At 32.8% G+C, this 12,701-nt stretch overlaps 2 protein-coding genes across 2 annotated transcripts; one reads left to right on the top strand and one right to left on the bottom strand.

Moving 5' to 3' along the window:
* Positions 1–1,569: 1,569 nt before the first annotated feature.
* Positions 1,570–2,982, bottom strand: LOC129950820 (snRNA-activating protein complex subunit 1). The gene is made up of 3 exons (XM_056062738.1): positions 2,760–2,982; positions 2,410–2,694; positions 1,570–2,343 (listed from the first exon to the last, which is right to left on the bottom strand). The coding sequence occupies exons 1-3, from the start codon at positions 2,879–2,881 to the stop codon at positions 1,941–1,943; spliced, it is 810 nt and encodes a 269-aa protein (XP_055918713.1). The 5' UTR covers positions 2,882–2,982; the 3' UTR covers positions 1,570–1,940.
* A 1,255-nt stretch (positions 2,983–4,237) lies between these two features.
* LOC129950990 (protein smoothened) lies at positions 4,238–12,258 on the top strand. Its single transcript, XM_056062970.1, has 7 exons — positions 4,238–4,838; positions 4,928–5,288; positions 5,347–5,828; positions 9,477–10,097; positions 10,162–10,335; positions 10,408–10,774; positions 10,831–12,258. The coding sequence occupies exons 1-7, from the start codon at positions 4,834–4,836 to the stop codon at positions 11,956–11,958; spliced, it is 3,138 nt and encodes a 1,045-aa protein (XP_055918945.1). The 5' UTR covers positions 4,238–4,833; the 3' UTR covers positions 11,959–12,258.
* Positions 12,259–12,701: the final 443 nt, after the last annotated feature.

The following is a 12,701-nucleotide window of genomic DNA, read 5'->3' as shown; positions in this document are numbered from 1 at the left end:
GTTTTTTAACGACGCGTCGACTTCGTTCAACAATGATACAATTTCATTTTCATACAAAAAACCCGTTCCAAGAACATTTCTTCTAATGTCTTTAAGAATTGGACATTTACCCATGAAGTGAAATACATCTTCTCTCACTTGCAAATTACATATGGAACATAATATTGGTAAATCCTCTCTATGTGAATTATGTTAAGAGGTATGAGTTCACCACGCAGCTTTACCATCATCGAAATCTCCTCTACGCTGTATTCATCCCGAAAATAGTTCTTCGCCTCCAAATTGTGATTAAGTTGACAGCAAATTAGTCTGTGCGGAGACCCTATTGCTTCATGAAGCCATTTTCTCCATAACATATCATCCACTTTTGCAATAAGGTGGTACAGTGACTCTTTCCAGTGGTTAAAATCAAAGGTATCTGTGTTAAGGGTAGTAACCTAACCTAAATAAACTATTGGCTTGTGTCTATTATGTCCATTTAGCGTTTATTGGTATACAAAGTTGTAACTAATTTATGCAGGGACGAAAGTGGAATTTAAAATGTGAGAAAAATTGTAGCTGGATACTGAAACTATGTGTTTGCGTATTTATAGTGTACACTAAGACGTATACTTATTTTGTATGAATTTATTAGTCTCTTGTGTTTAATGTTAATTTATTGAATAGTTTAAAAAATGTTTTCCTTTCATTTCAAAACAAAACAATGTAAAACACAACAACAAATAAACAACATATCATAATAAAAACCCCTGAAGAAGTCGTGAGTAGCGACGAAACGTTGGGAAAAAGATGAAATAAAGTTCTTTATTTGCATTTAAAATCGATTGACCAAAACAGCCTGCGTTACTAAACATAAATCTTCACATATCCAATAAAAAATTGGTCACATAAAACATACATATATTAAAAAATATTTTGAATCATTCTCGTCGATATTTTAAAAATTTTCTTGATATGATTCGTGTTTACAATTCTGCTTTCCAAATGACGTCATTCGGTGCCAATTTAATCAGACATGGAGATTTTATGCCTACATTTAAAGTTCAGGGTCAAATCTATCATTTACGTAGCTGGATCTTTTTTACCAAACAACCCTGACTAACCGAAATGTTTGCAAATATATTTCATGGGTGATTCGTTAGGCGAATGTCGTTAGCCCCAAATACTTACAGAGAATTATTATACGACTTGCAATACTTGTTAACACTGAAGGTTGCAGGCCTTGAAATCACAAATCCCTGTTTTACCCGCGGACAATGTAGCTTGCTCCCGTTTCAGCTCGGCAAAAAATCTATATGTTTATGCAATACACAAAGAACAAAAAATACTGTTCACAAAGAAGTATTATAACTGTAATAGAAATATGTACAGAGATAATATACAAATTAATAAGTAAAAAATTAAAGTTTTTTCACCCTCATTTTTTTATATAAAATAGTTGAATACCTCCCAAGTGAAGCCGGATAAACCCACTAGTATCGTATAAAATGTTTCACAAATAACTTGACTAATATTAAAATTTTAACTTAATTTTTTTTAATTCATTTTTTATTTTTAATCCATCTTAAAACTAGACAAAAATAACTTAAATAACTAGTAATTAAAATTAATTTAATAAAACTAAAACTAATATTCGTCTTGGTTTAATTCGTATCCAAAAAGAATTTTGAAAATAACTTAGTATCAATATCATTTTAAAATGGTCACTTTGTGTATAGGTTTGTGTGTTAAAATTCTGTTGAGCGCTTCTCTATTTTAAAAATGCATCCAACATTCTTTTTGTAACCTAAATTTCAACAAAAACATTTGTTACATTCACATTATCAAACATATCGCATCATCATTGTAAGAACGTTACACTGTTCTTTATTTTTATGTATACAACATCAGACTTTTATTCAAGATCTTATCAATAGAACTTTTTTTTTTTTTTTTTAATTTTATTTATGGAAGACAACACGACTTCGTTTTATTTTGCCAATTCTCGCTTTCTTTTTTACCTTATCTTTTTTCTTCTTCATTTTCCCAACCAAAGAACTATAACTTTCATCAATTAATGTCTGAAGACTTGTTACTGCTTTTTTAAGATCTTGGAATCCTTTCGACGCAGGCATAACATATCTAGCTTCATTTGAAGAGCCATTCTGATTGAGCAGCTCTTTCATCTCATTATAGCCATCGTCAAGCTTTTGTATTCCCAAAAATAGGCCATTTTGTGAGTTCAAGGATTTCATATCATTGCGAAAGGCGTGTATGGACGTATTCAGATTCGCAACATTACTTCGAATTTTGTCTAAATTTAAAAGGTTTTCCAATCCAAAGTAAATGTCTGATGCAACAAATCTGGTAATAGAAAAAAAAACTAAATTAGAATCAACATAGGTAAAATGTATTTTGTTTGTTTTTTACTTGAATGCATTGTCCTTGACGAGTTCCAAAAATATACACTTTGCATCATCGCCATATGTTGAATTGTCCAGACTGAAAACGAATTCTTTCAATTTCTTCCATGATTTTATGTCTATGTCAATTTTTTGAAAACGATCAGTTGGCTGTTTGAAGTAAATTGCATAGAGCAGAAATAGAGCTCCTAGTTTGTGAAATGTACTCTTAGTGGGTATAGCTAGAACACGTTTTGCATAGTGAATGCAAACATTTGTAGATTGAATTATTTCTACTGTCTGAGATTGTCCACTATAATATTATATTTAACATTAAACAATGAGAAACAATTTTTATTTGAGAATTTGGTAACTTACGAATAAATACTCTGGAATAGTGTTGACTTCCATTGATAGACAAATGACTCAAATCTAGGATTTTCGTTTGCAATGAAGCTCTCTATAATTTCTTCACAATCTTTTTGAATAGCCAATTCCATGCTTTGGATATGTAGGTTTTTGTTTATTCATAAAATCACAATTCTTAAACAAAAATAATACAAAACAAAACCCGGCGGCATGCAGGGCAGATCGACGGCTGTCAAAAAAAAAAAAACAAGTAAGAAAAACAAGAAATTTAGCTTCGTTCAGTTCTGTTTGATTTCAAAATGTTGATACAATTTCTGCTCTGTCATGACAAAAGTTTAGCTTTTCCAAGAAGTGTAAAATTTATACATAATAGGCGTATTTATGTAACAGCGAAAAAGCAAGGTTAAAGCATTATTCACATGAGCACGATCAACGACCGACGAATGAACGAATATTCGTTGATTTTGACATTTCTTTCACATGAGAGTTTTTAATTCGTCGCGAATAAAGTTTGACTTTGACCACCGAACCAAAACAAGAATGATTTTTTTAGATTAAGTAAGTGCGATTATTTTATTCGTTGCGAGTGTGGATAATGTGGAATGCGAATAAAGTTTGACAGTTCGTATCAACTTCAATTTTTTTCGTGACGAATAAATTTGTTTTCTTAAATTTATTAATATATGATATAGAAAAGTAAAAGTATGCATCATAAATCAATTAGAAACTATATTGCTATCGTTTTGTTAAGAATTTGTGTAGAAATATGTCTTCAAAGGTATATAAACTCACATTTTGTAATTCATTCGTCGTTCGTTGGTCGCGCTCATGTGAATGCTGCTTAATATAATAAATAAGATGGAGTTATCTAGATAGAAATTAACTCTCAAAATTTGTATGGCAAAGAAAAAAAGTGAGAATTTACATGTAATGGAACATAATTTTTTAAATGGTTAGTACTTCAAGTTATGAAAGTAATTTCTTTTCAATTTTTATAAAAGCAAAGTTCATGATTTTCTAATAATACGTGGAACTGGCGGTGGAATGCAGCGTTAAAGCGCAAAACAGATTGAAACAGCAAAACCATTAGCAACATCTGAGACCATTGTCTTAGAACCGATGAGTTTCAATCATTCAGCACGGAGTAGAACAACAACAGCAACATTATTCCTAAGTTATGAATTTTCTGTGGCATTGCTGACAGCTTTTTTCCTACGACAGGTAGGTCACCGCCACACTACACACTGTTGACGGTGATGTTACTGTTTTAATCTGTTTCACACATAAAACGTGTTCTGTTTTTTTTTTCAATTTCGAAATTAATTAAAAAAATAAATTCGAAGTAATATTTGGAAGTAAGGGAACAGAACTTATATATTTGCATGAGGATCTGCACCAAACATCACACGCGCCATCTCTTGTCTAGAGCGAGCAATCACAAACCAACAAACAAAAATGCAAATGATCTGTCAAATTATTTCAAGAAAAAAAGAGAAATTCAACATAAACACAACACAGGCGGCATGGGTGGTCCTTTCGTTCGCATTCGCATCCACGATCCATCATCACTTCTTTTTGTTTTACTTTTTATTTAAATTTGTTTCTCTTGTCTTCTTTGCTGATCCATTGTTTAATATCGCGGCACACACAGCACAGCACAGCTTATTTTGAGTGTTTTCTTTTCTTTTGTTTGTTTTTATTAAATTTTTGTTTCAAAAAACATTTGTTTAAATATTTATCTACTAAAAAGCTGCGTAGTGTGTAGTGTCATCTAAAATGCCATACATTTGATAATAAAAGACTGAGAAACCATCCAACGAAACTACGAATTTAACTCACGTCTTAATCGTTTTTTTCCCACTGCTGTTGCTTCTGCTACCGCTTCTGTAAATGGACAACAAAATGTTTTATTAAAAATGATCACACATTTTATAAAATTGTTTTTTAATTCAAATTTGTTTTTGGTGAATGATTGCGTTGTGTTTTTAATGTTGGCTTAGCTAAACAGGCGTGTCTTCAGTTTGTAATTTGTATTTGATTTGGAAGTCTTTCATTGAGAAATAATCTCAATTTTGTTACAGAAATGAGGTAACTTGAACTTTTGATTTATCTCTTTTTGTAAGACAATGATTTTAATTCTTCTTCGTTTTTCTCTGATCCTCCGATCGTGATAACAGAATCATCATTGCCCTTTTGGCTGTTGTGGTCTGCTATTCTCGTTCAATTTCTGCGGTTTTGTCGAATACCATACTGTCATCGGATTTGGAACCCATCAATGGAACCAGAAACTTTAAAATTAATGGAAAGAATAGCAAAGATGACAAACCGTGGTTCCATGGGCGTGTTGTCGATATGCGACAGTGTGTCCGCCCAGGCAGATGTGAAAAGCTCCAATTCAAAACATGTTTTGGAGCTAATATATCATACTCACAAACCAGCCTGGATTTGACTGATTATGATAGCCAGCAGCAGATAATGGACCGATTGAGAGACTATCAGGCTTTGAGACATGTGCCCAGGTGTTGGGCTGTAATACAGGTATAAAAAATGTTATGCAATCAAGTATTTTTAATACAAAATAAATTCATTTTTTCAGCACTTCTTGTGTGCAGTGTTCGCTCCGAAGTGTGAGACCATCAACAATCAAGACATGGTCTATCTACCTTCGCTTGAAATGTGCAAATTAACTCTAGAACCATGTCGCATACTCTATAACACTTCATACTTTCCTGAATTTATGAAATGCAATGAGACATTGTTTCCCTCCAAGTGTAACAATGGAGTTCGTGAAATGAAATTCAATTCGACGGGGACTTGTCTAGAGCCCTTGGTGCCTGCTGAATCTGCAGCTAGCTATTATCCTGGTATTGAAGGATGTGGTGTTCAGTGTAAGGATCCACTCTACACCGATAACGAACATAGTCAGATCAACAAAATGATCGGTTGGGGAGTTACACTTTGTTTTCTGTCGAATCTTTTTGTAGTGGCCACTTTCTTCATCGACTGGGAGAACGCCAACAAGTATCCAGCTCTGATTGTGTTCTATATAAATTTGTGCTTTCTCATTGCGTGCTTGGGGTAGGTATTTTTTTAGGAAAATCTTCTTTAAATATATATTTTTTAATGTGAACTTAATTGACGATCCTTCAGATGATTGAAACTTTTAACACCTAAACAAATACTTTATTCTGTGTAGGTAAATATGTTGGAAAGATAGAGGATTTTAGTCTCATGTTTATAGAAGGGTCTTATTGTACAATTATCATTCAACACATTTGTGGAGTCTAAAGAAATATTTTTTGTATCTAAAAATTCATTCTCTTAAAACTCTTTTATTTAGAAAATAGAACCGAGTTGAAGGTTTTCTTAGTTTGTATTTGTTTTTAAAAATATGTTTGTTTTCATATCAACGTTGATAACGTTCATTAGAAAACTTTTATTAAATTATCATTTATTCGCACTTTCAAATAATATAAACCCTTAATTGTAGATTTGATAAACTTTATGTCACCATAACTTATCTAGAAAGAACGTGTAGACTGTTATTTAAATTAAAACCATAAAATTTGTATTGACTTTAAAGTAACGCTCTGTGACGATTTGATATTTACGCTAGGAGTTGGGCGGCAGTGGGAATATAGAAAAAAATTGCAGACAGTATTTTAATATTTTGTATTTATTTATTTTTTTTTGGAAAAAAAACTACACAAAAAAATAGAACAAATTCAAAAAGTTTGGCGTCAAAAAAAGAACAAAGTCATGCAAACAAAAAAGAAGAAGACAAATTTGATGACACTTGAGGTAACAAATATTCTGTTTTCCGCGTTTCATCTCAACCTTCTAAAAATTCATATAAACAATCGAAACAAGATAGTGAATCATTTACTTTAAAAGAGATATATCATTATCTTTTATTGTTTCTAAAATAGTAAACAATTCGCTTCCAAAAACATGAGTACTACAAAGTTGATAGTATTAAATAAAAATAAGTTTCGAAATTCAATACAATTCCACTCTACTTTAAATTTTAAATACTGGACCTGATTATGGGATTCGCGGCGAATCGTTTTGCTAAAGAGTTTGCCATTTTTCAATTATTGCTTTCGCTTTCGGCTTTCTCGTTTTCAATTCGACCAATTAACGAATTCGAAGTCGAATTTGAAATGTCATAATGTTTGTTGGGGAGTTGAAATCCGACAGTTTTTTTTTTGCGGTTTCACAGGCGAAAGAGTGCTTATTATTAACTGTTCGATTTTGTGGATTCTTTCTTGATTGAAATTATATAAAAATGTGAGTTAGCTTTATTTGCATTTCTTATAAATTATCCACAATTAAATATAAAATGTTGAATAAATCACAGCAAATTTCACAAATTCAATCAAAACAAAATAAAATTTGTGGAAAGCTGTCAAACCACTCGAAAATCGGAAAAAAAATCACTGGAATATAGGAAAAATTATTTTCGCTCTGCCGCGAATTCGTTAAGAAGGAAATACGACGCAAGTCGAATTAAAAACGATCCGCTACGAACCTCATAATCTCTATTGGGTTGGGTGTGCTTCGGATCATTGTCTTGTTGAAAGAGCCATGGTTCTGTGGAAAATGTCAATGTAAGCATGCATTAATCAAATTTTTAATTTGACATTATTTATTCCCACTCCTTGCTATAAAAAAGAAGGTATTTTAAAGTCTTTTGAGTATGAACAGGCACGTATTTAACTTTTTTGAACAGGAACAAAAGACCTAATACAACACAATTTTACTTTTTCTTCCATAAAATGTCTCGCATTCCTGCATGGACCTTTGCATTTAAAAAAAAAAAACTTCAAGGGCTTGCGCCTTTACAATTACTTATGTATTAAGATATTCCCACAAAGTTGGAGTGTATTGAAATATGAACTAATTTATAGAAACCAAAGAGGAAAAACGATCTTTACGTAAAACGAACAAACAAACTAAAAACTTGATCTAAAATAGACTTAAGATAATTTTTATTTATATCTTTAACAAAGAATTAAAACTCCTCATGTATGTATGTCATTTGAATTTAGTTATTTTCACACATTTAATTTATAAAGATATTGAATCTTATGTAAAGCAATCATACCTTAAACTTTCAACCAGAATAAACAATTCCTTTAAAATGAAAAAAAAAAAACAACTACGCAAGATTTTTTATAATGCTAAACATAAGTTTCGTCAAAAAAAAATCTTTAAGTGTAATGTTTGTTTTTAAACAAATAGGAAGACTTACTTTAGCGGTTTTTTTTCATTCGAACACAGATTATTATGTGTATATATTTACAGGAAAAAATAATAGTATCTGTTGACGCTAAGCAGGCCTCAAATGGCCATCTTGGTTATTATAGGAAAAAGACACAACCCTCATAAATAAATTAGGAATCATTTAGTCTGATTTATGTAGAAGTTATTAAGAATGCTAAGAATCGAAAACAAAATCTTCGGAACCCTATTCATTGGTGAAGAAAACATATCATTTAGCATTTTAAATCTTTTGATTTTTCGAACAGACTTGTCATTGCAAATTCGAGCCATGCTGTATGTGTACTTGTGTAAAAAACAAATGACAAGACTTTAAGGGTTAATATTTAAACTTAAAATAATAACCCTCAAATATTCTTACTATGAAAAACTTACATTAAGCATTATTCTAAGAGCTAGCTGCAAAATATTAGTTTACAGGTATAACCAAAATTCAAAAACGCGTATGTACTACATTTCCGCAAAAGAGAACCCAAATTTTGTAATCATTTACATTTCGATTAAATCGTCCAAAACACCTTCAAAACAAAAATCTAAAAAGTCCCCGTTTTCAATTTTACCACTCTTACACCTGAATATTCCCATTTTTGAATTTGAATATATCTGAAACCAACAATTTGCTGTCAATGCTCAGACTCTTTGAACTTAACACTGCTACAATTTTAACTACAAAGAAACACGCTTAAACAGTTTTGAAGTAACATTTGGCCAAAAAAAAAATAAGATATACTATGACATATTTTTCTTCTGCAACAGTTAAACGAAATTTTCAAGGTTACAATTTCTCATATCTTTGTTTATGCTATAATATATCGATGGGAAAGTTAAATTCTTTTTACTTTGATTGCCCCTCTAAATTCTTATATTCTTTAACGTCACTTTAATTCCTACTAGCATTTTTCTCTTAAGAGCAATTAAAAATAAATCTGCATTTCAGATACACGAACTGAATAATTTAAATCTTTTTCCTGTCACGAATTCCATCATAATTCAATCGCTTTATATAGCTCGAGGCTTTAAATATTAATAAACTGTATTATTTTTGAATTATTGATTTAATTAATTATAAATTTAATGATTAAACTACAAATCCAACTTTACCCACGTACAAAGATATAAGGCGCTTAGCTGCTAAACAAACGTTTTATTTGTGTAGTTTTTAATATTTAGTCATGGACCCATTTAAGATCCAAAGAATGCTTAATGATAACTTATTAAAGCTTAAAATAGAACAATTATTGTTTGAAAGAAAATAGAAAGAACAGTTTTTGAATATAAACTACCAATATTAATTTATTAATAAATTATGATGATCACATAGGGAATCAAAGCACTAAATATATTTTAATTTCTTCACATCAGTAAAATGTTACATTAGAGCTTTTAAAATTAGCATACGTTTATAGGCTTACATATTTACATCTTTGTTTTTTTTTTTTTTAGTTGGCTTGCACAATTCACCCCCGGTGGCCGGGATGATATCGTCTGCCGCAAAGATGGAACCTTGCGGCACTCAGAACCCACCGCTGGAGAGAATCTCTCCTGCATCGTTGTATTTATTTTTGTCTACTATTTTCTTATGGCTGCTATGGTCTGGTTTGTCTTTCTCACATATGCATGGCACCTGCGTGCAGTTGGCAATGTCCAAGACCGAATCGATAAGAAAGGCTCATATTTCCATTCGGTGGCATGGTCTCTACCATTGGTGCTGACCATAACAGCAATGGCTTTGAGTGAAGTCGACGGAAACAGCACAGTTGGAATTTGTTTTGTTGGTTATCTGAATCATTCAATACGAGCTGGTCTACTGTTGGGACCGCTGTGTGGGGTGATTCTTGTCGGTGGATATTTCATCATTCGGGGAATGGTGATGCTCTTTGGATTGAAGAACTTTGCCAATGATATTAAGTCTACATCGGCGAGTAATAAGATTCATCTTATTATCGTACGTATGGGTTTGTGTGCATTTTTTACACTGATATTCATTTTGGTTGCTCTTGCTTGTCATGCAACGGAGTTCAGAAACTCAGCAGCTTGGAGTGAAAGTCTTAAGCGATATATTATGTGAGTTTATTTTTTGAAGACAATGAAAAAAGAATAAATCTAATCACTCTTCTGATTATTGCAGTTGCCGTATAACAAAATCAGTTGACGATGATCATGTTGTGTGTAAATTGGACAATCGTCCAAGTGTTGCAGTGCTACAATTACACCTTATATGTTTATTTGGTTCTGGAATTGTCATGTCAACTTGGTGTTGGACTCCATCATCTGTCGAAACATGGAAACGTTACATCAGAAAGTGAGTATCTAAATCAGCTATCTACGAGTGTTTAAATTAAGTATCATAATAAACATCTCTCCTGATTTTTAGAAAGTGTGGTAAAGAGCTCGTGGAAGACATCAAAATGCCTAAACACAAAGTTATTGCCCAAACTTGGGCCAAAAGAAAAGAATTCGAGGATAAAGGTAGACTCTCAATAACTCTCTACAATACACATACAGATCCTGTAGGGTTGAATTTCGATATGAACGATTTTAATTCGTCTGCTACAAATGACATAAGTTCCACCTGGGCCAATTATCTACCCCAGTTTGTTAAAAGACGCTTTGCTATAACTGGCGCTGCCACAAATTCATCCAGTCATGGTTGCCAGCGTAAAAGTTCTCTAGATTCGGAAATAAGTTTTAGTGTTCGACATGTTTCGGTTGAATCAAGAAGGAACTCAGTAGACTCACAGGTGATTAAAATTAATCAAAAAATAAACAAACAAAGTATAACTAATCTTGTTTATAGGTTTCGGTAAAAATCGCCGAAATGAAGACAAAAGTCGCGAGTAGAAGTCGAAATTCCAGCAGTCACCATAAGCATTCGAAAAATCGAAGTCGCCGAAAGGACTTTATGGCTGCCAGTGGACGCAAATACAACAACCGCCGAGAGAGCAGCACATCAATTGAGAGCCAAATAATAGCTCTGAAAAAGACCACCTACCCTAATTCGTGTCACAAAGTTGGTCTCTTTGCACAATCCAAAACTGCTAAGAACATGAAACGACGGAGTGCTAGTGCAGGATTAGATCCCAATGATATCAACGAATTTCTATCTAAAAATGGACATTTCATCATACCATTCCTGCAGAAGGGAATGACATCATCATCGGACGAGGAAACTGCTTCGCGTGCCTCTTTCAAAGTCCAAGACTCTCGTCTGGATGTGGTTCTAAAACACGATCTAACCGATGACGATGAATATAGTCAACATGGTGGTGCAAAAATAGAAGAACTAGTCGATCACAACGATTTTGGCCGATCATCGAATCGAAAATCAACCAATGTCAATTTGGAAAATTTCATAAAGTCTATGAATAAATCCTCCACATTGGGAACTAATCGGGTCGATGTAGCTAGTCGCAATAGTAGGAATAGTACAAAAAGTCGTATGAGCCGAAAGTCTACTGCACACGGATCAAAGCGCAGTCGATCTAAATCGAATAAAGCTACGAAAAAAGTAGCTACCGCCGACTTGGATATTTCCGATTTGAATTTGAATCTCTACCTGAACCATGAGGATGATGACGATGATGATTCTATAAGTTCATTTTCTCTGGAAATGGATTTACCAACCGGAATGCACAGTTCCTACTCGGGCATATCAGTGGGTAAACCTCATTCGAGGAACAGCAAAACCAGTTGTGATGTGGGCATCCAAGCCAATGCCTATGAAATCGCCGCTACACAAACCTACGGAGACGATGAACTGAAGATTGCATTGCGGCATTTAAATACAAAAAACCGTCGAAGAAGTGAGATGACCAACGATGACGATGCAGAAACTCTAGAACTACTGCCTATGGTTAAGCATCGTGAAACAATTATCATGAGTGAAGCGGAGAAATTAAAAATGCTCTTACTGCCATCCAAGTAAAACTGACTGATGCAACTATATACAGAATACATATACTTTTCCATGACACCACATAATCATCTCAAATTATTATTATTATTACTATCGAAAACCACATTGACAATCATCATGTTCAACATTGTTTAAAAAAATACTCAATTATTTAAAATGACTTAAAGTATACTATATACTTAATTTTAGTTTAAATCTTATATTAAGATTAAAGAATGTTAAGTTAAGATGTAAGTTTACACGTGTGCGGTATGCCATTTTGCATAGGAATACGAATTAAAAAACAATTTTTTACGACCGAAATTAAAACATTGCGATTTTAGAATTTTCAGATTTAAAATATTTCTCTGTTTGTCTTTTGGTTAGGTTGGTTAAAAAGACATATACAGGTAGATTTGGAAGAAAACGTTGAGAAAGGCAACAAATTCTTGTTTTCTGAAAGCTCCTTAACATCGTCTGGATTGTCTTTCCACGGGATGCAAATATCAATCTGGTTAAAGCTAGACAGTTAGGTTATAATAAATGTGAAATCTGGCCAATCATAATGCAATCGAATGAGCCGCTCAACCAATGGTTTTGATTATGCGAAAAAAATCTAGAAGTGAAGCATGAAGCACCGATCCTTGAGGAGGTAGTTCATCTCCATCAATGCAACTATGACCTGGAAAGCAAATAAGATTGTCGTGGAGCTTTGGATAGCAGGTTTTAAACAAATTTTCTAGAACATATAAAGTGTGAAACTGTCTCCTCCT

This window comes from Eupeodes corollae, chromosome 3, assembly GCF_945859685.1.
Source record: "Eupeodes corollae chromosome 3, idEupCoro1.1, whole genome shotgun sequence".
In the NCBI taxonomy this organism is placed as follows: domain Eukaryota; kingdom Metazoa; phylum Arthropoda; class Insecta; order Diptera; family Syrphidae; genus Eupeodes; species Eupeodes corollae.
Note: the sequence above shows the minus strand (reverse complement) of the source record. Positions and strands in the feature narration are given on the sequence as shown.